Genomic DNA, 24,980 nt, shown 5'->3' on the forward strand with positions numbered 1-24,980 from the left:
CCCTTCCTGTAGCTAATTAGCAGCTAGTTAGCTCAAACTTCTGCATAACAGCAAATTTCCATCTATGAAAAACTACATAAAGTTTACAGGATTAAATAATCCTGCAAAACAAAATGGAAGACTCTTCTTAATGCATGTTTTCTATTTTTCCCATGTTAATTTAAGGTTTTTTAAGAATCCACCTCTTTCATCTATCTTTAAATGTGAGACTTTGTTCCAGCGTTTACTTCATGCAGATTAATTTCCATGTTTCCTAATTGATTTCAAGTCATCAGTAAAACTGAGAACAAGCAGCTTTTTACTGAGGAGAGCAGAGCAGACAGCAGCGATTTTAAAAATGCATGAGCCTCCGACCTCAAGCAGAGAGCAGCTAACGCGTGTGTGTGTGTGTGTATGTGTGTGTATGTGTGTGTGTATGTGTGTGTGTATGTGTGTGTGTGTGTGTGTGTGTGTATGTGTGTGTGTGGCTGTGTGTGTGTGTTTGTGTGTATGTGTGTGTGTATGTGTGTGTGTGTGTGTGTGTGTGTTTGAGATGCCGGCATTTAACAGCGAGAGCGAATAAAGACGCGTCGCTTTCTGATCCGATCATCTTAATGTGCTTTATTGTTTGTTTGTTTGTTTGTTTGTTTGTTTGGGAGCAGTTTTTATTTCGCCAGGTTCCTGCTGATGGTTCTTATTTGAGAGGGAGAAAGAGGCGCCTGTGTTTGACTCCTAATAAAGTCCTGTCAGCTGAATATCAGCTCGAGTCACGAGTCCCAAAACGAGGAGGAGGAGGAAGAGGAGGAAGAGGAAGAGGAGGAGGAGGAAGAGGAGGAGGAGGAAGAGGAGGAGGAGGAAGAGGAGGAAGAGGAAGAGGAGGAGGAGGAGGAAGAGGAGAGCTCAACCGAGGAGGGAAACATGACGAACGGCGGAGCAAGAAGATAAATGAGAGGAAGTAACGGGAAGGCCACTGGGAGCAGCAGGAGGAGACGGACGCAGAAGACAAATTAAAGACAAACATGAACCAGAAAAGAGAAACGAGCTGGAAGTAAAAAACTGAGAGTAAAAACTGTTTTACCACAACAGTGAAGTTGCAAGAGCTGAAGCTATTAGCACATTAGCGAAAGAGTGCAGACTGTAGTGAACAGAAAGTTGATGACATTATAAATGCTTGTGTGTAAATAATTAATAAATTTTGTTTTAGTTTCTTCATTCAACAGTTAAAATCTGAGCCTGAAGATTTTTAACTATGAATTATTGGAAATGCATTCAGAAAGCAAACAGTTGATCTTCATATTCCTGAGATTTGAGTCTGAGAGCAAACATTAAAGGTTTAACAACATCTTCCCCGGAGCGTCGCTTTGTGTTTGCTTACAGACCAGAACTTCATTTCAGGACAACTGGTGCATGAAAATCACAGAAACCGACGAGTTTCAGACCAACAACAAACCACATCACAGGAGGACAATCTGAAAACGGAAGAATAAAGGCCAAACAGAACTTTATTGAACTTATTCTGCTTCTAACTGGTTTTGCAATATCATCACTGACATCGTGATAAATATGCAGATGTAAATCAGGAGTTTTTTTTTTTTTAAAATGTTTAATTATTATAAAAATAAATAGATGATAGAAATTAAAACCTGCAAAATAAAACAGCTGAATATGAAAATGAGGAGAACCTGACCGGCATAAATCATCAGATCTCTGCTATTGGAAAACAACTCTTCACCTCCTCCTCTTCTTCCTCCTCTTCTCCTCCTCCTTCTCTTCCTCCTCCTCCTCTTCCTCCTCCTCTTCCTCCTCTCTTCCTCCTCTTCTCCAACAGTCCCTGAACCACACTTTGGACACCCCTAATGTTTTGTAACATTTTGATCAGGTTTTACACATTTCATCCTGACTTCAGATCAATAAACTTTTTATTTCTCTTTTCACGCTGAGACATTTCCAATCCCCGCTCTGTGATTGGATGATCGTCAGAAAGCCAAACCAATCACCGGCGACCGAGACATGAAACATGTCTCGGTCTTCCTCCTCTCTTCCTCCTCTCTTCCTCTTTCCTCCTCTCTTCCTCCTCCTCCTCTTCTCCTCCTCCTCCTCATTCTCCTCCTTCTCTTCCTCATCTTCCTACTCTTCCTCCTCTTCCTCTTCCTCCTCCTCTTCTTCCTCCCTTCACCTTCGTCTCCTACTTCTTCTCCTCCTCCTCTTCCTCCTCCTCCTCCTCTTCCTCTTCTCCTCCTCTCTTCACCTTCGTCTCCTCCTGCTCCGTCACCAGGCAACTGGTGTCTCCTCCTCCCTCCCCATGATGTCCGTCTCTCTCCCTCGTCAGAACCAACTCCAGCGGATTCAAGAAAAGGTTTGATGGCGTCAGATTTAAACTAAAACGATGGAGCAGCGAACGTCTGTTTTCAACCGATGCTGGAATTCTAGCAAATCAAACTTCTAATAAATTTATTCTGCTGATATTTTCTCCCCAACTCAAATTGAACCTGATCTTTTTTTCTCCATGGGGGATGAAACAGCAAGAAGTTAGCCTGGTTGCTACGGCGACCGCTGGGAGGCAGGAAGTGATGCTTCTTGGCATCGGGTCAGAAATCAGCAGCGAGAAACAACCAGAGATCCTGATGAGGATCAGGACGCAGAAAGCAAGAACAAATTTACACAAATAAAAACACCATCCAACATGGACACCAGTTCTACAACTTTACAGGAAGTTACTTTATTTTGAAATCGAAGCCGTTTTGAGGAGAAGCCAGAGGATTTCTGGGACTGCAAGAGAAAAACTTTGTTTCTGGTTCAAAGTTAAAACAGACAACAGGAAGATTAAAAACTTGACACTCTCAAATAAACCAAAGCTGTGCAAAAAATGTTCATTTTGATTTAAAAGTGCAGCAGCTTGAATTGGAGCAAAAGTTTCAGTTTTAGTTTCCCACCAAAACAAACTAAATCTTCCTCTACTGAGGACCTCACAGCCTGTTGCTTTCAATTATTGATGAGCTGCAATTTATTTCTGCTGCCTCCATTTATTGCACAGACACAAATGACCCGAGATGTGCAGATTGTTTTCTGTTTCAGTGGAAGCTGAACCGCTTCCTGCAGCGATGCAGCAGAGACATTCGACGATGAATCAGGGCAGGTTTCTCCAACCATCACAACATTTTCCTCTCCAGCTTCATGGCTACAGAAGAACCAGGAAAATAGTTTTAATGATCCTGATGTTTATATTTGCATGGAAATAGATGAAGATGTACGACAGACTCAGAGTCTTAAGGGTTAGCGTTAGCTTTGCAAATTTTAAAAACTGTTTAGCATTTTAGCGTTAGCTTCCAGTAATTTTTGTGTGTTTAAAGTTAGCTTTTGCTAATTTATTTACTGGCTTTGCAGTTTAGTGTTAGCTTCTGCTAAATCTTTTACTGTTTTAGCAGTTTAGCATTAGCTCCTGTTAATTTTTCAGTGTGTTTAGCAGTGGACTGTTAGCTTCCAGTGAATTTTCTGTGTTTATTATTAGAGCAAGCAAATTTTTTGAATGTGTTTTGTGTTTTAGCGTTAGCTTCTGGTCAGTTTTATGTGTTTAGCAGATTAGCATTAGCATAGCTAATATTCTTGTTTAGCAAATTAGTGGTTAGTGAACCAAACTTTGTGGTTAATTGTGTGATTTTAGCGCAAACATTTATTACCCCATTACAACAGCCATTAGCAGCCATTTTGAAAAATGATAAAGGAAACAACATCAAGAAAATATTCATAATTTAAATTTATTATTTGAAACCAAACATTCATTTCATTGGTGATTCTATTTCAAACATTAGCCTCCCTGATGACCACGGCAGCCATCTTGATTTTTTTCACTGGCTAGAGGTTTTTTTCCACTTCCCCTTGGAGCATCTGTATCTGCATGTAAAAGATTTTTCAATTATCTGCTCCACTAAATCCAAACCATGACTGTGCAGTTCATCAAATTTATCGTTCAACTTCAAGTTCGGCTCCGAAGAGTAAAAACCCATAACCATTAACACACAATTAGATTTGATTTCATTTTTTGGCATTTCCAAATGATTCTGTAATGTCTCCTGACTGATCCTATAATGTTATTTCCACTTCTAGACTGGAGGGTTTTATTTTATACATGGGAAATAAGATTTAAGATAGATGCAATAACGTCAAGTATTCCCTCATATACAGATTAATCACAGGATTCTCCTGCAGATGTCAGAAGAGCGAAGCCGTCCGTCATAAATGGCTGCAATCCTGCGATTTCTGAGAGGAATAAAAGTGGCTGGCAGACAGAATGTGATGCTGAACTGATTTACTGTCTGAATCCATTGATCGTTTAAAGCTTTCAGAGCTTCCTCTGACAGAACAACCAGGATTATCTGCTCCCTCTCTTCACAGATGAAACCATTTCATTTGCTTGGTGTTTCCAAACTGCATCTGTTTCCGCAGACTCGCTCTAAATGGCTCTGCAGGAAACAAGTCAAAGCTGTTCAGGTTTCCTGGTTCCCTCCCAGCTCAACCTGAGAAAAAACATCCAGATTTTAACCTCAACCTGGATCCAAACAACAAATCAGGTCTGAGAGGAAACCAGCTGTTTCTATTCACTGTAAAATTTCACAAATTAATTCAATTCTATTAAAATAAACATTGTCTTTCAATAAACTTCTTCAGCTCATCCCAGCTTTATTTGTATTGGTACATTTTGAAACAATGGAATGAAAACACATCAAACGCGTCACATGATCAATGACAGGATGTTACTACTGCTGGAAACGACAAAGAAGACCAGCAGGAAGTGGTTGGATTATGGTGGCGCCGCATGTTTTTAATGGCTTATTTAATGCAAATACTTTAAAAGAAGAAGAATTTCTATGACATATAAAAAACTAAAACTGGATCATTTTGTCATTTTTCTTGTAAGAGTTATAAAATCACTACTTTATTCTAGTAATTTTATGACTTTATTCTCATGATTAAAGGACATAATTATCTCAGTCTGACATTATAGTTAGTAGAGTTGAGCTGAACAGAAGCTATAATATTTGCATGCCAAACAAGCAGAACCGCAGGTTAAAATGGCCTAGTCAAAGTCATCTGTATGAATTGAAAATGAATGTTCACAGATCTGATTGAACTAGAGCAGCAAAGACATGCCACACTTCTCAGATCTTTACATTTCTGAGGCATTTATGGAACAAATCCCAATAAATTCTCATCAAGTTTGTCAACGTTCCAGTTTTTACGGATCTCAATTAATTAATTAGTTGAAATGATCGGATCAGGAAGTGTTTTTGTTTTTTGGACTCGTTTTCTCTGCCAACCAAATGGCGTCTCTGCTGCCAGATCCTCGCTGCAGGAAAGCTCCTCCGTCTCCACGCGCCCCACTGCTCCTGGTCGATACCCTGCAGGGGGCGGAGTCAGGCTGAGGGAAAGGTCACGTCCTCTGGCCTAAAGGTCACCGAGGCTCATCAGAGCCGATGGCGATAAAAACCTCTGGTTCGTAAACGCGTTGCCCCGGCAACAGCCTGGTCAGAGCTGAAGGTCTGCAAAACGCCCCGGACGCTCACGGCTCCAGATTACCACCGAACGACTCGGCATGCCGCCTGGCGAAAGGTTAAAGGTCACGACAGCCCAGCTGGAGAAGAAACGAGTTTCAATGGTTTGATGTGAGAAAGTGGCGCCATAGCAACGACTTCTGGGACAATTCACGCAAAAAATATGATGAAAAATGAATCAACCAAAACCTTTTCATGACGTTTGCATAAAATTACTGAATCAATTAACTAATTATTTAGATGCACCTGCAGTTCCATTTACGACCACCAGGAGTTCTTTGGTGAAACCTGGATACTGAGATCTGCTGAAATCTGGTTACATAATTTAGACCTAAAATATACAGAAAGACAAGGAACAAAGGTGCTTCACACAGCTGCACTTTTGCCTTCCACTCAACTTTCCATTAAAAAGCTTAGAGAACGTTTTGCTTCTTTACTGAACTTATTAACTGTCCAATGACATTCAAAGTTATTTTTAGGCGCCTGATGTTTAAAACATCCAGGAATCATTTTGTTGTTTATTAATTCTTTGCATTTTAAATTTCCAACATGAATGAAAACGACTCAAATATCTGAGATCTGGATCTGCTGCAGCTTGTTAACAATGACATCAATATCAACCGAGAACATCGCAGAACAACGTGGACCAGAGTCGCTTCACACTGATACATCACAGTAAACACTTTTTCCTTCCACTTAACTTTCTGATTGTAAGCTTAGATGCAGCTAACGAAACAAACTGCTTCTGTAGAAATTGGATTTCCTGGATCTGAAAGTATTAAGATGCAGTTTATATTTATAAATGTTTATATTGCATGTTTGTCTTTACAAACATTTAACACCTTTGTCAACAAATACATAATTTTCCCCTTGGAGATCAATAAACTACATTCTATTTCCTGAAGCCTGTTAGATCTAAGGCATACTGAGAACAGACTTTTTTCTTCCACTTAACTTTCCGTCATGATGCTTCTTTACAGCTGCAGGAACAAACAGCGGTTCGTCTTGTTCCCATCCTGAAGTATTTATATGTGTCCACATTTGAAAAAGTTGAATTAAATGTAGATTCAAAGTTAATGCGCAACACAAACCAGACAACATCTCTGCCTCCCACACTTCATGCAAACCGTGTGGACACTGTGGACCGTGTGGACACTGTGGACCGTGTGGACACTGTGGACCGTGTGGACACTGTGGACCGTGTGGACACTGTGGACCGTGTGGACACTGTGGACCGGAGCCGCTGGCTGCGCTTTGCATGTGAAGCTGATAATGAAGCCGCTCAGGCTGCGGAGAGCTGCTCTGCTCTCCTCTCCTCCAGCAGCAGCAGCAGCAGCGCCGCTCAGGCTATGACTCATCCCGGCTGCCAGTCACCGGTTCTGGGCTGGGCTCGACCGAAACGCGTCGCGGAGCAGAACCCAAACACACAGAGAGCCGCTCACCTTTGTTTGCCGGGAACTCAGTCAGATGCTCCTCGCAATGCGCGCTGCTGCCTGGCCGCTCGGTCTGCGCTGCTCTCTCCTCCGGGACGTCGCATCGCTCCCCCGGTTCGGACGGAACCGGGCTCAGATGAAAAGCTCCGAGAGCTGCGGCTCTGGTGGATGTGGCCCCGTTCGCCTCGGGTGGGGGCCGACGCTCCAGATGCCTTCAAGGTCTTCACGCAGCCTCGGATTTCCAAGCTCTCAGCTAAAGAGGCGCTTCTCTGTTTCCATGGTGATTTAAAGTGACAGTTCTTTTTCATTAACCGTGAGGTTGTGTGAAATAGACGGTATTTTCCCACAGTTGTTTGTCACATTATGTTTTAACATCACATTGTTCATTCCAATGGTTCTGGTTCTGGTTCGCCTTGCGTTACCAGAACCAGAACCAAACACGGAACAAACTTCCAGAAAATGGTGAAAACAGCCAAAACACTGAAAACCCAGATGTTCATAGCTTGAACCATAATAAATGAAACTCTAACCAACATTTTTGAAGCATAACAATAGTCTTGATTTGGCTGATAGATTGACTCCCCAACAGTCAATCAATCAGTTCAACTCAGTTTCAATTAACAACAAATCATCTTGAGACACTTCGTCAAAAATCATTTCAGTTGATCCTAGATACCAAACAGCTCAATCAATTATTCAAAGAACTTTTTAAAGTCAAACTTAATAATTATAGAGAATCCTTAATGGGATTTAAAATAAAAAACAACCCTTCAGCCTCGCTAAGAAACCAAATACAGACAGCAATCATGGGTGTCAAACGAACCATACAAAAACTTTGAATACGTTTTCTAGTTATTATTATGAACTACATCAATTCCAGTCCAAGATAAATATAGATGACGGAACCAAAAGGGTTTTAAAAACACCCACGGAGCCTCAAGTGACCTGAACGGTCGAAAGTTTAAATGAAAACTGTTTGTTCTGTTTCCACGCGAGGGCAGCAAAGAGGAGTTGAGGAACCAACGAAGAAGAACAAACTCCGCCTTTCCTGTCAGGAATTGACCAATCAGGAGTCTCCATTCTTAACGGTGCAGTGTGTTCCTATGGTGTGCAGCTGAGCTAATTTTGTGACAGAAAGCTAAAAACAAAACCGTTTAACCCCCCTGGCTGCCCGGTTTCCTGCTCTGAACATCTCCCGGAGGACCAGGCTCGGACCCCAGCCCACAACCGGACCATGGTTGGTGTTAAAGTGATCGGCAGCGACCCGGACTTCCAGCCGGAGTTAGCGGCCGCCGGCTCCAGGCTAGCCGTGGTGAAGTTCACAATGGCCGGGTAAGATTCTCCACACGGGCCGAGGGCCGCTAACCGGGCTCTGTGTGTGGGTCCCCTCCACCTGGAAGATCGACATTTAAAGTCGTAAAACCAGCTGGATGTTGGAATAGCTCTGATTTTCTCCCAGATTCCTGCTGCTGTTAGCCGGTGGAAGCTAACTAGCTCTGCTGCTTACAATGACTTGGCAGTATTGCAGTAAGTTAGCTGCAGAGGTGTAGCACCGCTGGAATCACCGGGTTCTGCTCTGATACACAGAAATATAAGTGATCATTTCACCAAATACTTTTTACTCTTGAGTCATTTCTTGGTTGGATACTTTTTTACTTTTATTTGAGTAAAATTATATTGAAGTAGTGCTGCTTTTACTGGTGTCCTGTTTTTGTGTTCTCTTCCTTCTCTGCTCTTATTTAATACCTACATCCTCCTGCTGCTCAGATTAAAGCAGATTAGTTACCATAACTTTCTCAAACAGAACAGAAATGAACTGAATTGATTGTCTTTGGCTTTAAGAGGAATGATGACCAGTTTTCTGATGTTCTGTCTTCCCTCAGCTGCCGGCCGTGCATCAGAATAGCTCCGGCTTTTAACATGTTCAGCAACAAATATCCTCATGTGGTTTTCCTGGAGGTCGACGTTCATGTCTGTCAGGTAAACATCTTCACACATTCATCTAAATGTTATCAAGCCTTTTATGATCCCAAATATTCATATGAAGTTGTTTTAAAATGAGTCTAAAAATGAACAACTTGAGGTTCTACAGGTTGAATCTGAAAGTGATTTTCCTGCTGAGACTTTTTAACGTCATTAATCCCGTTTCCTCAGGGGACAGCGGGAGCCAACAACATCTCAGCGACGCCCACCTTCCTGTTCTGTTCTTGGGTCCGGGTACCAGGGGCGGACGCGGCAGGGCTGGAGGAGAAGATCAAACAGCACACAGAGAACGACCCGGGAAACAACGAGGACTCGGACATTCCCAAGGGATACGTGAGTTTACGGCACCACACGGGTCCAGGCCGGTTCTGGATTATCCCCGGTTGAGTTAAGACCAGATCAGAGGCTTTTGTCCAAACTGAGTTTGGGAAAATGACATACAGACAGAAAAATCAGCTTGAACCCCAAGCAGACCAGAGACTGCTCCAAAGGCAGGACTACAGCGAAGGGCATTCTGGGTAAATGCACCCCAAGCTAAAGTGCTAGCCTAGCGCTAATGGAAGAAATAATTCATGAAATCCTCTAGCTGCTAGAATCTGACGCCTCCATCTTGTTTCCATTTGGTGAAGGAGGAAGTTGCTCTCAGTGTTTTCATGTTAAAACATTATTTTGTATCCCAGTGGAACCAGTTAAGAACGTTGTCAGTTTCCAGTCAGCAGAGACTGGGACCGGTTCGACCTGCTCTGACCTCTGACCTCTGTGTTTGTGTCGCTCAGATGGACCTCATGCCATTCGTCAATAAAGCCGGCTGCGAGTGTCTCAACGAGAGCGACGACTGCGGCTTCGACAACTGCTTAATCAAAGACTCGTCCTGCCTGGAGTCCGACTGCGACGAGCAGGTGACCTCTGACCCCGAGTGACAGGGGATTCACACTTCCTGTTCGCTTTACTGATGACCGTTTCCTTCTCCAGCTGCTGATAACGATCGCCTTCAACCAGCCGGTCAAGCTTTTCTCCATGAAGCTCCAGTGTTCAGACTTAGGTGAGTTTTTTTAAGGTGAGGCGTTTAAAACCCGACCGTCCTTCACGGTGTCGTCTCGCCTCAGCCCGGGCCCCGAAGGTCCTGAAGATCTTCATCAACCTCCCTCGGTCGATGGACTTCGACGACGCCGAGCGGAGTAAAGCCACCCAGACCCTGGAGCTGTCTGAGGAAGACTGCAAAGACGACGGCCTGATCCCGCTGCGCTACGTCAAGTTTCAGAACGTCCAGAGCGTCACGGTGAGAAAACCACGTCTGAAAGTTCAATGAGCTGAAATACGACCCGGTGGATCGACTGGACCGAACCAGGCAAAGAGAAGTGCAGATATGGAGAGCAGCAGGAGAAAGAACTAGATGAGGAACACACAAACTCCACCTGCATCAGCTCCATTTACTGGAGAATGAAGCTCCTCAACGGGCTGTAAACGGCCCCGAGCCGCACTTTGGACACCCTGATGTGTCTAATGCATTTCCTGTTTTCCTTCTGCAGCTGTTTGTCAAGTCAAACCAGGGAGACGAGGAAACGACGAAGATCAACTACCTGACGTTCATCGGCACTCCGGTCCAGGCCACCAACATGAACGACTTCAAACGGGTACGGAGCAACAAACCTGCTGCTATCGAGGCTTAAAGCCGCGATACGGAGCAACAAACCTGCTGCTATGGAGGCTTAAAGCCGCGATACGGAGCAACAAACCTGCTGCTATGGAGGTTTAAAGCCGCCATACGGAGCAACAAACCTGCTGCTATCGAGGCTTAAAGCCGCCATACGGAGCAACAAACCTGCTCCTATGGAGGCTTAAAGCTGCCCGCTCAGCAGAGACGTGCTCATGTTTTCATCTTGCAGGTTGTCGGGAAGAAAGGAGAGAGTCACTGAGGGAGGAAGAGCAGGATGAGGATGAGGAGAGGCTGCAGAAACAGTCGAGGGTTTTTTCCTTCTGCCAAAGGAGAAGCAGGAGAAGAAGAAGAGGCCTCCAGCGTTCCTCCTGTCGCTCTCACCGGGCGCTCCGTCTGTCAGTCGTTTATATTGTAATTCTGTTGAAATCGCTGTAAATAAAACACAATCTGTTTTCAAAGGCATGCGCTGCTGGTTTGCTTCAGTCTTAAACTGTTCATTTTAATGTTGGTTTCAACATAAATGTTATGGCTACAAAATCATAAACCACAACCGGATCTGAGCTTGTTGTTCACAAAGTGCTGTATTTAAGAATATCAATGGGAAATTAAGTGGAAGGAAAAAGTGTGATAGAAAAAAGTCAGAAGCAACTTGCAGTTACTAAAGAGAATTAGGCTCAGAGCTCAAACGTTTAACAAACTAAATATTTAGCTCCAAACTATTTCGTTAAGCGGGTCGAACCGGTCCCAGTCTCTGCTGACAGGAACCTGAGAACCTGAGAATGCTAAGTATTTAGCCCCAAACTAGATACTGAGTCAGCAAGCAAAATTTTTAGTTTCAAATGAAATATCCAACAACCCAAATATTTAGCTACAAGCTAAATGTTTTGCTCCAAACTGAGTAAAAATGAACGTTTATCTTTTTCTTAATTAAAAAAGTCCTGTTGAAAGAACCTGTCGTTCTGGCTGTGGACCATAGGGGGCGCTGTAGCCGCTCTGTCCTCTTCCTGGTGTCTGGCTCTGAAAGCGGCTCAGAAATGGCGCAGTCAGAACCGAACCTGGAGCAGGAGAAGCTCAGCTGCTCCATCTGCCTGGACCTGCTGAAGGATCCGGTCACCATCCCCTGCGGCCACAGCTTCTGCCTGGCCTGCATCGGGAGGTTCTGGGAGCAGCGGGGCCCCAGCTGCCCGCAGTGCCGCCAGAGCTTCAGCCCGACGCCGCAGCTGGTGCGGAGCACCGTGCTGGCGGAGCTGGTGGACGAGATGAGGGAGAGCGGCCCGCGGGCCTCTGAGGGCCCGCAGCCTGCGGGGTCACAGCCTGCGGGGTCACAGCGGGGGTCACAGCGGGGGTCACAGCAGGGTGAGCCGCTCCGGGTCTCCATCATTTCCACTCATTCTGCTGTTTGTTTCTGGATTTAAGTTAAATAGTTTTTACAGTGTTTGCCAGTATTGCGTCATGTGACGTCACACCTCCGTGAACTTTGGCTCATGTTGGCAGGCAGCTGATATGAAAGAAGAAACAATATAAATGCATTACAACCAGAGTTTGGTAGCAATTAGTTACATTGACTGGAGTAATTGTTAAAAATGACATTTTATTAGTATTTTTTCTTTTATTGAATATTTTCATTATGACGTTTTGTTACTTTTGAGTAAAATTTCTGGATTTTTAACCCACTGAATGAAAAACATGTTTAAACCAAATATTCACCAGACAAACACATAAATGGTTTTGTTAAAGTTTCATAAGTTTGTTTTATTATTGAAAGAAACTGATTTGGAAAAATCTTTTGCCTGATTTTTGATATTTTATTTTGTTTTTAAAATACCAAAATTTTCACTAAACTTGATATTTTGGTCCATCTGATGATGTAATTTTTAAATATTAAGTGATTAATAATTTGTTGAGTTTCTCAGTACTTGACTTGATTTTTTAATACTTTTTAACTCGTTTTTTTAATGACTACTTTTTATTTTTACTAGAGGACGGTTATTGTGTTCTCTGCCCACATGTTTAACAATGTTCTGTCGGTTTCAGTTCTCATTATCTCCTGAGGTTTAGTGAACTCTGCTAACTTTGATCCAAACTCTTCTCTCTGTAGATGTGTTGTGTGATTTCTGCAGTGAGGAGAAGCAGAAAGCAGTCAAGTCGTGCCTGCAGTGTCTGGTGTCGTTCTGCGAGCTGCACCTCCAGCCTCACTTCTCCATCTCCGCCCTGAAGAAGCACAAGCTGGTGGCGCCGTCCCTGCAGCTGGAGGACAGCGTCTGCCCGCTGCACAGCGAGGTGATGAAGATCTTCTGCCGCACCGACCAGAGCTGCATCTGCTACCTCTGCTTGATGGACGAGCACAAAGACCACCAGACGATTTCCGCCGCCGCCGAGATGAGCAACAAGCAGAAGGAGCTGGCGGCGCGTCGGCAGGACGTCCAGCGGAGGATCCAGGGCAGACAGCAGGAGGTGGAGAAGCTCCAGCAGGCGGAGCAGGACGTCCGTCGGTCTGCTGACGAGGCGCTGAGAAACGCAGAGAAGATCTTCACCGCCGTGAAGCAGCAGATCCGATCTCGGCAGGAATCTGAGGTCAACAAAGTGAAGGAGCTGCAGGAGGCGCTGGAGGAGGAGATCAGGGATCTGAGGAGGAGAGCCGCCATGTTGGAGGAGCTGCAGCAGACCAGTGACCACATCCGCTTTCTGCAGAGCTACGGCTCCCTGGCCCGACCCGGAGAGGCCTCTGACCCGACCCGCATCGACGTTCAGCCTGAGAGCTTCAGACGAGACGCAGATGGAACGGTTTCTGAGCTGAGGGACAAACTGGAGCAGCTGCTCACCGAGGACTGGAGCCCAGTTCCACCGACTGGAACCGATGTGCAGGTTCTGATTCCACAGGCAGAACCTCAGACCAGAGGGGAGTTCCTGCAGTACGCCTGTCCTCTAACTTTAGACCAAGTAACTGCACATATGTGTGTCACGTGTGAATATCCACTAAGGGCTTTTCACCACCAAAAAATGGGATTTTTGTGGATCATCCAGATCAGTTCTCATACTGGCCCCAGATTTTGTGTAGAGAAGGTCTAACTGGGCGTTGTTACTGGGAGGTGGAGTGGGAAGCAGAATATGGCAGAGATGACGTGTTCATAGCAGTTTCATATAAAGACATCAGCAGGAAAGGTGAAGAAAGTGCGTTTGGAAACAATAAAAAGTCCTGGGCTTTGCAGTGTTGCTGTCAGGGTTATGAAATCAGACACAACTGGATCAGAACTCCAGTCTCAGGTCCATTTTCATACACAATAGGAGTTTACCTGGATCACAGTGCAGGTGTTCTGTCCTTCTACAGCGTCTCTGACAACAACATGAGCCTCCTGCACAGAGTCCAGACAACCTTCACCCGACCTCTCTGTCCTGGCTTCGGTGTATATAGGAACGCCTCAGCTCAGATCTGTAACCTTTGGTCAGATGGGGTTTTATCTGATTAAAATAATTCTCCTTTATGTTCTGCTGCAGTAAAAATACACATTAGTTGCATTCCTTTTTTTTTTACACTTAAACATGCAAAGAAATAAGAAACATGCAAGGAAAAACTGAAGCAAAGTTACCAAATTAAACACAAAGTATTGAACACAGAAAGACATCAATTTAGTATTTGTACGTGAGTCCATTGAAGTGATCAAAATTGCAGAAATATTGTGCTATACGTGAAAAAAGTCAAAACAACAGATGGAAATTCCACCTTGACATCAATATATCCTATTAAATATATTGAAATGTGTTGGGTGGACAGAAAAATATTAAATAATTGGAAAGGTTTATTCAGTTTTTTTGTTTGTTTTAAATGGAGAAAGTCAGACATTTTTGTTTATCATTCCATAAATAAGACCTGAAATGGGAAAAACCATTTCAGAGTAGCAGTCAATAAAAATGAGATCTGATATGAGATGAAGTGATGAAAACAATATGATGAATATGTACATAATGTAACAAAATTTGACATACTATAAGATTTACAATGTAACATTGATGAGACATGATAAACTAATTTATTTAAAAATCTAAATGAAACACTTTGGTAACCTTATGGACAAATTTTTAATTTTTTTAATGTCTTTGTGGACATAAGCACGTTTTGATAAAATTCAAACATTAAATCTGCTTTTTTCTGCTTTAAATGAATGACATTATTTACCTTGCATTTCTTTTAAATGTCTCTGATTGCAATAAAGTGGGTTAAATCTTATTAATGTCCAGCCTGTTTCTTACTCTGGTGTGTTTTTTACATTATGATTTATGAAGCTTAGTTTTATAAAGCTCTGTGTAAAAATAATATTAGAACTACAATTTATTATATCGTACTTGTACCTCTGTATTAATATTTTCTGTCATTTAACTGTCATACTGAGCTCGATCCCGGTGTGACATAGCTCTAATTTCCAACTTTACAGGTCAATTGAATGCATCACATGACAACTGACAGAAAAAGAATCTGCAGTAACCCCGCCCCTTTTCTTCACGATGCGTTCAATGACGGATATAAAAAACTCGATTTTGTGGGGTATAGTTAAAAAAACAAGCAAATGCCATATTGTTTTTGGTTTTAAAATGTAGGGTGAGTCTTAAAAGTTTTATTTTGATGTGAAATTTATTTTACGTGAAACATATATAATTAGTTTCTCTTCCTCCGAACAACCGTAAGTATGATTTCATGCTAACTTTGAATACAACAGTTGTTGACATTGATTGTAACCAATCAGATTCAACGTGACATGCGTGACGTTTCCAGACGGACCAATCAGATGTCTGTCTCGGCAGGCTGATGCAAAGTTGCATGTTAGGAGCCCAAAAACGTCGCCGGTGTTCGTTTCTGACGGCTGATTTAGATTTTTTAACACAAAGTTCCCACCTTTTGCTTTCAGCGAGGTGTTTTTAGACGTGGGCCCACATGGCGACGGAGATAACTAAAGGTGTGGACCAAGTCTCGGTCGGTAAGAGCTGAATGAGGCTGTCCAGAGAGAGCTAGCTGGTTAGCAGGACATGTGTGTCTGTCTGCATCGGTATAGCGGCTATAAAGGTGGTTAAAGCGCTGATGGCTTTATCCATCAGCGAGTCTCCAGTTTGATCTATTTCACTCTAACTGGTGTTATTGTTCGCTTACAGACTGAATGAAAAACAAAGACTGGAAGCTAATGTTGGGCTAAGTGAGGCTAAGGTAGCTAGCTGTCATTCTGCAATGCGGAGGTTGAAGGGATAAAATATGATCTATATCTGTGGAGGAAATGCAACATTTTCAGTCACCATACTTTTATAAATTAATCCAATAAAACTGAATTTAAAAAGGCTTAAATCTGTTGAACTTTAATATGCAGTTTCCTGAGGATTACAGCTGTTACATGTTTCCTATTTTTCTATTGGCGATAATCATCTAAACAAATGTCTATTTGTGTAATAAAGATATATATATATATATATATATATATATATATATATATATATATATATATATATATATATATGTGTGTGTGTGTGTGTTATATATATATATATTTATAGCTTCCTTTTTTACTTAATCTGCAAAAATATCAATTAACATTTTTAAAATTGCATTTAATTTTATTGAAATGTTAATAAGGCCTTTTTCTCCTGTTACGCTACTTTTTTTCTATAAGAAAATAAAAGTGTATTACATGTGTACTAAAAAGTAATACTGAAATGTTTCCAACCGGTCACCCTTGGAACCCATGTTGTTTCTACATTTCTGTATTGTTTGCTTATTTTCTGAATCTGGTGCAAAGAAGGAGAAAAAGCTTAATTAATGTAAATATAACCTCAGTTTGACCCAAAACCAGAAATAAAATGATATTTAGACCCCCTTTTCTCCCTTTCACTACTTACTGCTTACTCAGTTGATGTCAAAATGTCCTGCTGCAATGTTGCAACATTACATTCACTTTCAGTTTTACTCATCAGGGTTCTTCTTCATAATTAATAGAAACAGATTCTGGTTAAAATGAGACATTTTCATTTGGATTAAGTTTTATACAGAAATACAAAGCCGGAACTTTTGAATATTTGTGTTTCAGACACAGTTCAGGTTTAGAGCTAACAGAAAAATTTACAATAAATATTTGAACAAAAACCTTAAATTTAAAAAAATCAGTTGAGAAAATGATCAAATTTAGTCTAGAAATGTTTTTTAAAATGGGAAAAGTTTAAATCATTTTTGACCTGGTTTTATCCAGGTCAAAAATGTGTTTAGCTTAAATTCATATCATTATCATCTGGGAATTTTTATCTGTTTCCTCAGAGCAGAAACTCCCAAGTAGGTTTTTTCCTCACATCATCCGCCTTGTTCAAGTTTGTGATTCATTTCCACATTTCAGAGTCAGCTGCCTGAACTTTGACCTCCTTCAGGTATCATGGAGTGCTGACGTTGCTCTTGTTGTTTCTCTTCCTCAGCTGAGATGTACGTCTCCGATAAACACGGCAGTGACCAGGATGGAGACGGGTCGGAGCAGAAGCCCTTCAAAACTCCCCTGAAGGCAGGTTTTCCTCATGCAGACAACAAGCTGCACTTTTTTACTGGAATAAACATCTATATATGATGTATCAATATGAGGGAATACCTAAATCTAATAACTTCTTTATCAATTTATTTCTAATTACATTGAAATAGATGCAGTCTTCAAAGCTTAACCGAATTAAAATAATTCAAAACAAACAAAAAACAGCAACTTTTAGATTTATTTCAAAAATGTTTTGTTTCTACTTCTTAAATTCAGTTTGTGATCTGAATCTGTCAGGCGCTGCTGTTTGCTGGGAAGGAGCCGTTCCCGACCATCTATGTAGAATCCCAGAAGGAGGGAGAGGTGAGTTCCCACAGCATCACACATCCTCCACTGTGCTTAACGGTGGGCATGAGCTTCTTCCCCACTTATTGACCTGACTCAAAGTCCCAGTAGAACTAACAAACTCAACACATTTATGTTTGATGGTAGGATGGCATCCCTCCCAATGCAACTGCTTTGTTCTAGCTGTTTAAATGAAATTGAGTAAAAATCCTCTGGATTTTTCAAAACCTCTGGATGTTGCTGTGTCGTTGTCTTCAGCGCTGGGCGGTGATCTCAAAAACACAGATGAAGAACGCTAAGAAAGCCTTCAACCGTGAGCAGATGAAGAACGACGCCAAAGACAAGAAAGAGGTTTGTGGTTTGTTTATTCTAAAACTATCCACCAGGGGACGACTGTCTTCTACACTGTCTCTTCCTGTTTGTTGCACAGGCTGAGGACAACGAGAGGAGGGAGAAGAACCTGGAGGAGGCCAAGAAGATCGAGATAGTGAACGACCCGAACCTTCCTGAGCCTGAGACGGTTGGACTCCACTTCTCGTTCTGATTTGATTGCATGTGCATAACAAGAATTTTTTCCTTTGAGATTGAATTAAAAAAGCTGCAAAATGGAAACATGAATGCTTGACAGTACAGATTTAATTTACAAATTGGACCAGAAGCTGTTTTTTTCTTTACATTTGAATCAATTTTTAGATTCCTCAATTACAAAATATTTGGTCATAAATATCTTTTTTGGTTTAAGATTTTTAAAATACCAGTTTTCACCATATTTTATTCCCTGCAATGATTAAACTGTACTCCCATCAATCCTTTTAAATTCCAGGAAGTGGAAAATTGGTCACTTTGCTTTGTCTTAATTTTGCCTATCAACATTTCCATGAATCCATGGAGGATTCATGGAAATGAATCCAAAGGCAAATTTGACCAGAAATCCTGTTTGAGTGTAACATGTCAGGAGGTTTGTGGTTTGTCTATTCTAAAACTATCCACCAGGGGGCGACTGTTCTTCTACACTGTCTCTTGCTTTGTTTTTCCAGGTAAAAATCCACAAGCTGGAGGCCAAGCGAGGTGAGAGGGTGAAGGTGTTCGGATGGGTCCATCGCCTCCGGAGGCAGGGTGAGAAACGCAGCTCCATGAAACGCAGCTCTATGAAACGCTGCTCTATGAAACGCAGCTCCATGAAACGCAGCTCTATGAAACGCAGCTCTATGAAACGCAGCTCCATGAAACGCAGCTCCATGAAACGCAGCTCCATGAAACGCAGCTCTATGAAACGCAGCTCTATGAAACACAGCTCATGGCTTGGATGAGAGCCGGGATTCACTGGACTTTGTTTCTTCCTGCAGGGAAGAACCTGATGTTCATCGTGCTGAGGGATGGAACTGGTTTCCTCCAGTGTGTTCTGTCTGATAAACTGGTAAAATTTGTTTCCAGCTGTTGTTACTTTGCTTCTCCTGACCCAAACAGTCATATTTTCTTTTAAGTTTCATAAAATATTTAAACCTTCAGAAAAACTTTTAAAAATCTCAAACAAAATCTGCTTCTTCTGTCCAAAACTTATTTAAATAACAAAAGTCGGTTGTGTTTTTTTCTATGGATAGTGTCAGTGCTACAACGGGCTGCTGTTGTCCACAGAGAGTACTGTGGCTCTGTACGGGACCATCACTCCGGTTCCTGAGGGGAAACAGGTAAACAAATCAAACGCACCTTCTGCAAGCACTAAAGCATACATGAAAAAAAGTAAAATAAATACATATAAGCTAAAACTGCATGATTAGAAAACTACATTTTTATGTCTTTGATACAAATAAAATAAAAACAAAGGCAAACCAGAACTAATTTAAATAAAATGTTAGAAAAATAATAGCAACATTACAAAAGTATATAGAAATGAATGTTAAAATTTCAAATGAAGAGCATTTAATCTGGAGATGCATGAGCCACTTGATTTTGAAACTGTTTATGATAAAAAGGAAAATGTCTCCCGAACCCTCTAAATATTAAATAAATATTAAAGATTGTTGGTAAAATGTTAGGAATGTGATTAAGCTTCACATTTCTATACTGTGCCACATAGAAAATGGTGATTTTATTTTTTCTTCTAGAATTACAGCGATATAACTAGTTAAACATGTGTTGAACATGTGATGAACATGTGATGAACATGTGATGAACATGTGTTGAACATGTGATGAACATGTGTTGAACATGCTAACTGAGTTTTTCCTGCCAGGCCCCCGGTGGCCACGAGTTGCACTGCGATTTCTGGGAGCTGGTGGGCTTAGCTCCAGCAGGGGGCGCCGACAACCTGCTGAACGAAGAGTCAGACGTCGACGTCCAGCTGAACAACCGGCACATGCTGATCCGAGGAGAGAACGTCTCCAAGATCCTGCGCGTGAGATCGACGGTGACCCAGTGCTTCAGGGATCACTTCTTCAGCCGCGGATATTACGAGGTGAAGCAAAGCAACTCAGACAGCTCTTCAACTGATTTATCATGTGTTAGCATGCAGTGAATAACTGTGCATTTAGTGTTTCTTCTACATTTGAGGTTAGCCATAAAAGTGAAACATTGATTTCATGAGATGAAACATGAAGTTTGCTCAGCATCAGTAAAAATGCGAAATCTTCTCAGACGTTTGTGTGTCTGTGATTTTTCAGATCACTCCTCCCACGCTGGTGCAGACCCAGGTGGAGGGCGGCTCCACGCTCTTCAACCTCGACTACTTTGGAGAGCAGGCGTACCTGACGCAGTCCTCCCAGCTCTACCTGGAGACCTGCATACCTGCCCTGGGCGACACCTTCTGCGTGGCCCAGTCGTACCGCGCCGAGCAGTCCCGAACCCGCAGACATCTGTCCGAGTGGGTGGAGCTAAAATACTCTCACATTGAGACTCTTCAGGTCTGAACAAAGACCTTAGGAGACTTTGTAGGTGTGAATTTGTCACATGTGAGAGGAAACGCCTTCATTTCTGTAATTTTACTCGTTATAGTTGATTAAAAATCAGAAATATTTATATGAAACTCAGGAGAGAATGAAGAAACTTCCCTGAGTTAGAAAAGAAACAGGAAAAGAACTTAAATCAGATATTTATCTTCTATATTTTAGAATCTAACATTTAAAGAAAAGGAAGAAACATGGAGGAATCAGAAAGCAGCTAAAAAACAACCAATTTGTTCCAAATGTTATAGAATCTGTTTATGTTAGATTTTCCATTTGAAACCACTTTCTGCTCAGAGGAACTGAAACAGTTTGAAATCTCTTTAAATGAAAATCTCATTTCATTTTAAACTCTTCATTTCTCTGATGTCAGTCCAGGCTCAGCTCAGCCTCTTCAGCTCAAAGTCTGTGTTATCCTTTTCTCAGGTACACTCACATCGAGGCCGAGTGTCCCTTCATCTCCTTTGAGGACCTGCTGACCCGACTGGAGGATCTGGTCTGTGATGTGGTGGACCGGGTCCTCCGGTCTCCCGCTGCTCAGCTGCTCTACGACATCAACCCGGTACGAGACCGGAGTCACAATCAGAACCACGGCTCCACTAGCTTATTGTTTCGGCGGCTCTGTAGTGTCGGGTTTTATTTCTGTGTTTTCCAGGACTTCAAACCTCCAAAGAGACCCTTCAGGAGGATGAACTACACCGAGGCCATCGAGTGGCTCAGAGAGCACGACGTGAAGAAGGATGACGGGACTTACTACGAGTTTGGAGAGGTGAGGACGAAACGCAGCACATCCTGACTGAGACTGACTCAGTTTGTCCCAGTCTGCTCTGATTCCAGTGTTTTTCCTCCACCAGGAGGCTCTGATGATGCAGCTTTAATGTTTCATTTTCTCAGGACATCCCGGAGGCTCCGGAGAGGCTGATGACCGACAGCATCAACGAGACCATCCTGCTCTGCCGCTTCCCGGCCGAGATCAAATCCTTCTACATGCAGCGCTGCCCAGAGGACCGGCGCCTCACCGAGTCGGTAAGGCCAGAGAAAGGAGACGGGTTAGAAACCTGAACAGAACCTGAGTGTCTCGCCGTCGCCCCCAGGTGGACGTGTTGATGCCGAACGTCGGGGAGATCGTCGGCGGCTCGATGCGTATCTGGGACTCTGACGAGCTTCTGGAGGGATACAAGAGGGAGGGGATCGACCCGACGCCGTACTACTGGTACACGGACCAGGTGAGCGTTGGCCGCTTGCCGTGTTTGACCCGGTTTGCTCCAACTTGACCCGGTTCTCCGGCGTTGCAGAGGAAGTACGGCTCGTGTCCCCACGGCGGCTACGGTCTGGGCCTGGAGCGCTTCCTCACCTGGCTGCTGAACCGACACCACATCCGGGACGTCTGCCTGTACCCGCGCTTCATCCAGCGCTGCCGGCCCTGAACGCACCGCTGCCGGCCCTGAACGCACCGCCCACTCAGACCACGCCCCGGATCACAGCAGCGCCCCCTGCAGCCCATACGAGTCGCTGCATGCTACATCAGCAGTTCTTAGTTTTCATGTCTTACGTGTCAAAGTGAAAGAAAGTCGATGAAACATTCAGGCGGATCATGTTTGACGCTCAGCAGATAAACAACAGATTCAGGCTCACGATCCAAGCATTGAAACAATAGTTCAGGTTTAAAGGGCAATTATGGTTCAACGTAGGATTTAATCACCAAAATATAATTATTATGTGCAGTAGAAGCTGCAGAAATGAATGTTCCTTCTTTCTGGTTATTACTGTTTCTGTCATTATTCTGCATAAAGTTTATTTCCCCTCAACGGTTTTCTGGTTTTCGTTAGGAAAGTTTGTTTGTTCTGCATCTGAAATCCTCCTGCTGAAACTGCACTGAATAAAATGTGATTCCACCAGGAGCCTGCTGGCCGCCTCTTCAGTGAACCGCCTGGGCTTCACATCGTCACTTTTCATCACAATATCACCGGTTTCTGCATCAATGGAAGGAAAAAAACTCATTTAAAAATCAAATCTTTTAATCCAAAAACATCCTGTTTAATTATGTTAAACTTTCAGACGTTAAAAACAAATTAATATTGTTGTGAATTTGATGCCTGTTTAGAAAAAAAGAAAAATAAAATGTTTATAGAAAATGAATATTTAAATGCTTCTAATTACCCATTTTGTGTATTTGGTTGAAGCAACAAATACACGTTGATACGCTCAGTGGAAATGGTCCAAACAGACAACTGCTACGGTTTTTCAATTTGTCAGAAAAAACATATTTTGGTGTTTTGTGGGGAAAAAGTGACTTTTATTGCTAAATCTAAAATATACATCAATGACATTTTGAAGGGACCTGGAGGAAATCATTTAAAAGATCAGATTCTGCAAGTTACTACAGACATTTTACAAAAATTACGTATTTTACTATGAAATGAATCGTTCCTGCTGTGCATCATAGATTTATATCTGCCAGCTCAAAGTTCCAGTTAAAGTGATGAGTCTTAATTAGTGCTGATCATGTTAACCAATCAGATGTTAAATGAGATTAATGACCGTTAAATTAAGTCAAGCAACTTTAAAATGCCTTTCACAAATTAAATCAATTTCACATTTAATTAATTACTAAACAATAAAGTAACCATGCATAACTGATTTATTTCCAACATTTTCTTAAATGGAAGAAATTTAATTTAGCAATTTAGATTTTTTTTAAAAATCCAAAAGGCTGTTGAATATCCAATATGACTCCAAATAAAAACAATTACCTCAGTATAACAACACGTTTAACAAAAATTTGCTTTTGAAGCTCATTACATGATCATCAGCGTAAGCACTGATAAAACATCAGGAGTTTCTGCAGCTTACTGCACGGCAGAGAAAGCATGATGATCTGGGCTTTTTTCATCAGTCAAGACATCAGAGAAACTCAACTGTTTACACCCATAATGGGTAAAAAATTGTTTAGTTCCGATTAACTAAACTGTATTTAGTTAATTTTAATCCAAATTAACATGTGATGTAATCTGGATTAAATGAAAGAAAGACAAAGCACACAGTGTAAGTTTGTCCATTAACAATAAAAATTATCAACATACATATTTGAACATACAAAAACAAATATTACAAGGCAGAAGGATGATGGAAGGCCCAAATCGCTCCAACAATAACCACAATAGTTTGAAATCACAAACAGCAAAATGAGCTAAACCAACCGAAAGCACAGCTCAGCGACGACCCGGTGGTGTGATTGCTAATGAAAACAGTGTCCTGCTGAGATGATCACAGTCATATGCTTCATAAAAACCAAACAGCTGCACAGCGTCAGAGACCCAACGGTCACTGTGACAATAGTTTTTTCTATACATATATAAGAACAGATGGAATAATAGCCATTTTCTGCCTCAGTAATTACGTCACAGGAGAACACTCACACTGAAGGTTTTACATACGCCACCATTTTCTGTCCAACCAAAAAAAGGCACCAAATTTTCCCCCAAACTAACAGTTCAACAGTGACAAGTTTATATTGTGATTTACTGAGGATTTTGTGAATACTGGCAATAAAAATACAAATGAAAGTCCAAAGCTAAACCGTTAGCAACATTTTGAGATCTGTTGAGGTTAAAAGGTCGTGTTGGTAGATTTTTATAGGGACGTTCGGATCTGAGAGACTTTGATTTCTATACAAGAACCATTTGAAAGTATTTGGACTCAGTCTTGTTTCTGTCAGCAGTTTTATACAAACACATAGCATATAACGTAATTAGCTAAAATTAACTTGGACATAATGCTCATTTTACCAAATTAAACCTCTTAAACTGTCAAAAAATAAAAATAACGTCACGTCTATATCTCAAAGATGAGAATTAATCTTTAAAATGTGTCAGACGACTGGAAACAGTACAATATTAAAATTTTATTAGCAAATGACATAAAAATGAAAACAATTTAAATCTCCATAGTAAAAACGTGATTTAATCTGTCGTCACTGATTAACACTGAGAGAAATGCTAAGCTAACTTGCATGATGCTATAATGTTCAGATCTCATTTAGATAAAAGGCAGAGCGTCATTTTACTCAAGCTAGTCAGCATATGGCTAATTAGCTTAACTTAGCATTTATATAGTACCATAGACCTCTAAATCATATGCTAGCTAGCCTACATCAAAATATACCATTAGCTTTAAACCACTGCAGCTACACTTTGTTAACTCTGTGATTGTTCAGTATGTATATAGTAATTCAAATAAAAAAAATTAAAGCTAACATGCATTTGCTAACTAGCAAGATGCTATCTAGCATGTGCTAAGTAGACATATGCATGAGTTTTTGCCACAGTACTTTTTTAAATTAACATAAACATGGAGCTTCTTTCTCCTCATATTAACAAAACCAAATTATATCTTAGCATACTGAAAACTTTTATGACAGTTATGCTAAATGCTACGGTTGTTCAGCAGTACCGTTGAGATTTTACAGTAATAACAATGAGAGGTACTACAAAATAAAATAATGCATATAGAAGAAATGAGTTAGTTGTTGTGGAATATAACAGGTTAATATGTACAAAATAAAATGATTTTCCCCCATTACTGATATTTTACTGATATGTTATAAT

General features: G+C 41.7%; 2 protein-coding genes and 1 pseudogene across 3 annotated transcripts; all 3 read left to right on the plus strand.

Annotated features, from left to right (window-relative positions):
- Positions 1-8,008: 8,008 nt before the first annotated feature.
- On the plus strand, positions 8,009-11,063 carry LOC129353020 (thioredoxin-like protein 1). Its single transcript, XM_055022237.1, has 8 exons — positions 8,009-8,293; positions 8,845-8,941; positions 9,116-9,277; positions 9,721-9,843; positions 9,917-9,986; positions 10,051-10,223; positions 10,474-10,578; positions 10,831-11,063. Exons 1-8 carry the CDS (start codon positions 8,196-8,198, stop codon positions 10,858-10,860), a joined length of 858 nt encoding a protein of 285 aa, XP_054878212.1. The 5' UTR covers positions 8,009-8,195; the 3' UTR covers positions 10,861-11,063.
- Positions 11,064-11,618: 555 nt separating this feature from the next.
- Positions 11,619-14,826, plus strand: LOC129353016 (tripartite motif-containing protein 16-like; annotated as a pseudogene).
- Positions 14,827-15,403: 577 nt separating this feature from the next.
- nars1 (asparaginyl-tRNA synthetase 1) lies at positions 15,404-22,512 on the plus strand. Of its 2 annotated transcripts, none has more exons than XM_055022264.1 (15): positions 15,404-15,571; positions 17,043-17,125; positions 17,387-17,452; positions 17,693-17,785; positions 17,865-17,954; positions 18,472-18,550; positions 18,781-18,851; positions 19,036-19,122; positions 19,668-19,889; positions 20,095-20,294; positions 20,800-20,935; positions 21,029-21,142; positions 21,268-21,399; positions 21,468-21,599; positions 21,669-22,512. In XM_055022264.1, exons 1-15 carry the CDS (start codon positions 15,529-15,531, stop codon positions 21,798-21,800), a joined length of 1,680 nt encoding a protein of 559 aa, XP_054878239.1. In that variant the 5' UTR covers positions 15,404-15,528; the 3' UTR covers positions 21,801-22,512. The 2 variants fall into 2 exon arrangements, with proteins under 2 accessions (XP_054878239.1, XP_054878240.1); XM_055022265.1 differs by having other exon boundaries at positions 15,404-15,550.
- The last annotated feature ends 2,468 nt before the right edge of the window (positions 22,513-24,980 follow it).

Source organism: Poeciliopsis prolifica, unplaced genomic scaffold, assembly GCF_027474105.1.
Source record: "Poeciliopsis prolifica strain line A6 unplaced genomic scaffold, Auburn_PproV2 SCAFFOLD083, whole genome shotgun sequence".
Taxonomy (NCBI): domain Eukaryota; kingdom Metazoa; phylum Chordata; class Actinopteri; order Cyprinodontiformes; family Poeciliidae; genus Poeciliopsis; species Poeciliopsis prolifica.

What these genes read in the sequence shown, in the direction of transcription:
- LOC129353020 (XM_055022237.1), top strand. Translation starts at nt 8,196, where the DNA reads ATGGTTGGTGTTAAAGTGATCGGCAGCGACCCGGACTTCCAGCCGGAG. An exon ending in GTGAAGTTCACAATGGCCGG is followed by an intron (nt 8,294 to 8,844) that starts GTAAGATTCTCC and finishes GTCTTCCCTCAG; the next exon opens with CTGCCGGCCGTGCATCAGAA. An exon ending in CGGACATTCCCAAGGGATAC is followed by an intron (nt 9,278 to 9,720) that starts GTGAGTTTACGG and finishes TGTGTCGCTCAG; the next exon opens with ATGGACCTCATGCCATTCGT.
- nars1 (XM_055022264.1), top strand. Translation starts at nt 15,529, where the DNA reads ATGGCGACGGAGATAACTAAAGGTGTGGACCAAGTCTCGGTCG. An exon ending in GTGTTCTGTCTGATAAACTG is followed by an intron (nt 18,852 to 19,035) that starts GTAAAATTTGTT and finishes TTCTATGGATAG; the next exon opens with TGTCAGTGCTACAACGGGCT. An exon ending in ACCGGCGCCTCACCGAGTCG is followed by an intron (nt 21,400 to 21,467) that starts GTAAGGCCAGAG and finishes CGTCGCCCCCAG; the next exon opens with GTGGACGTGTTGATGCCGAA.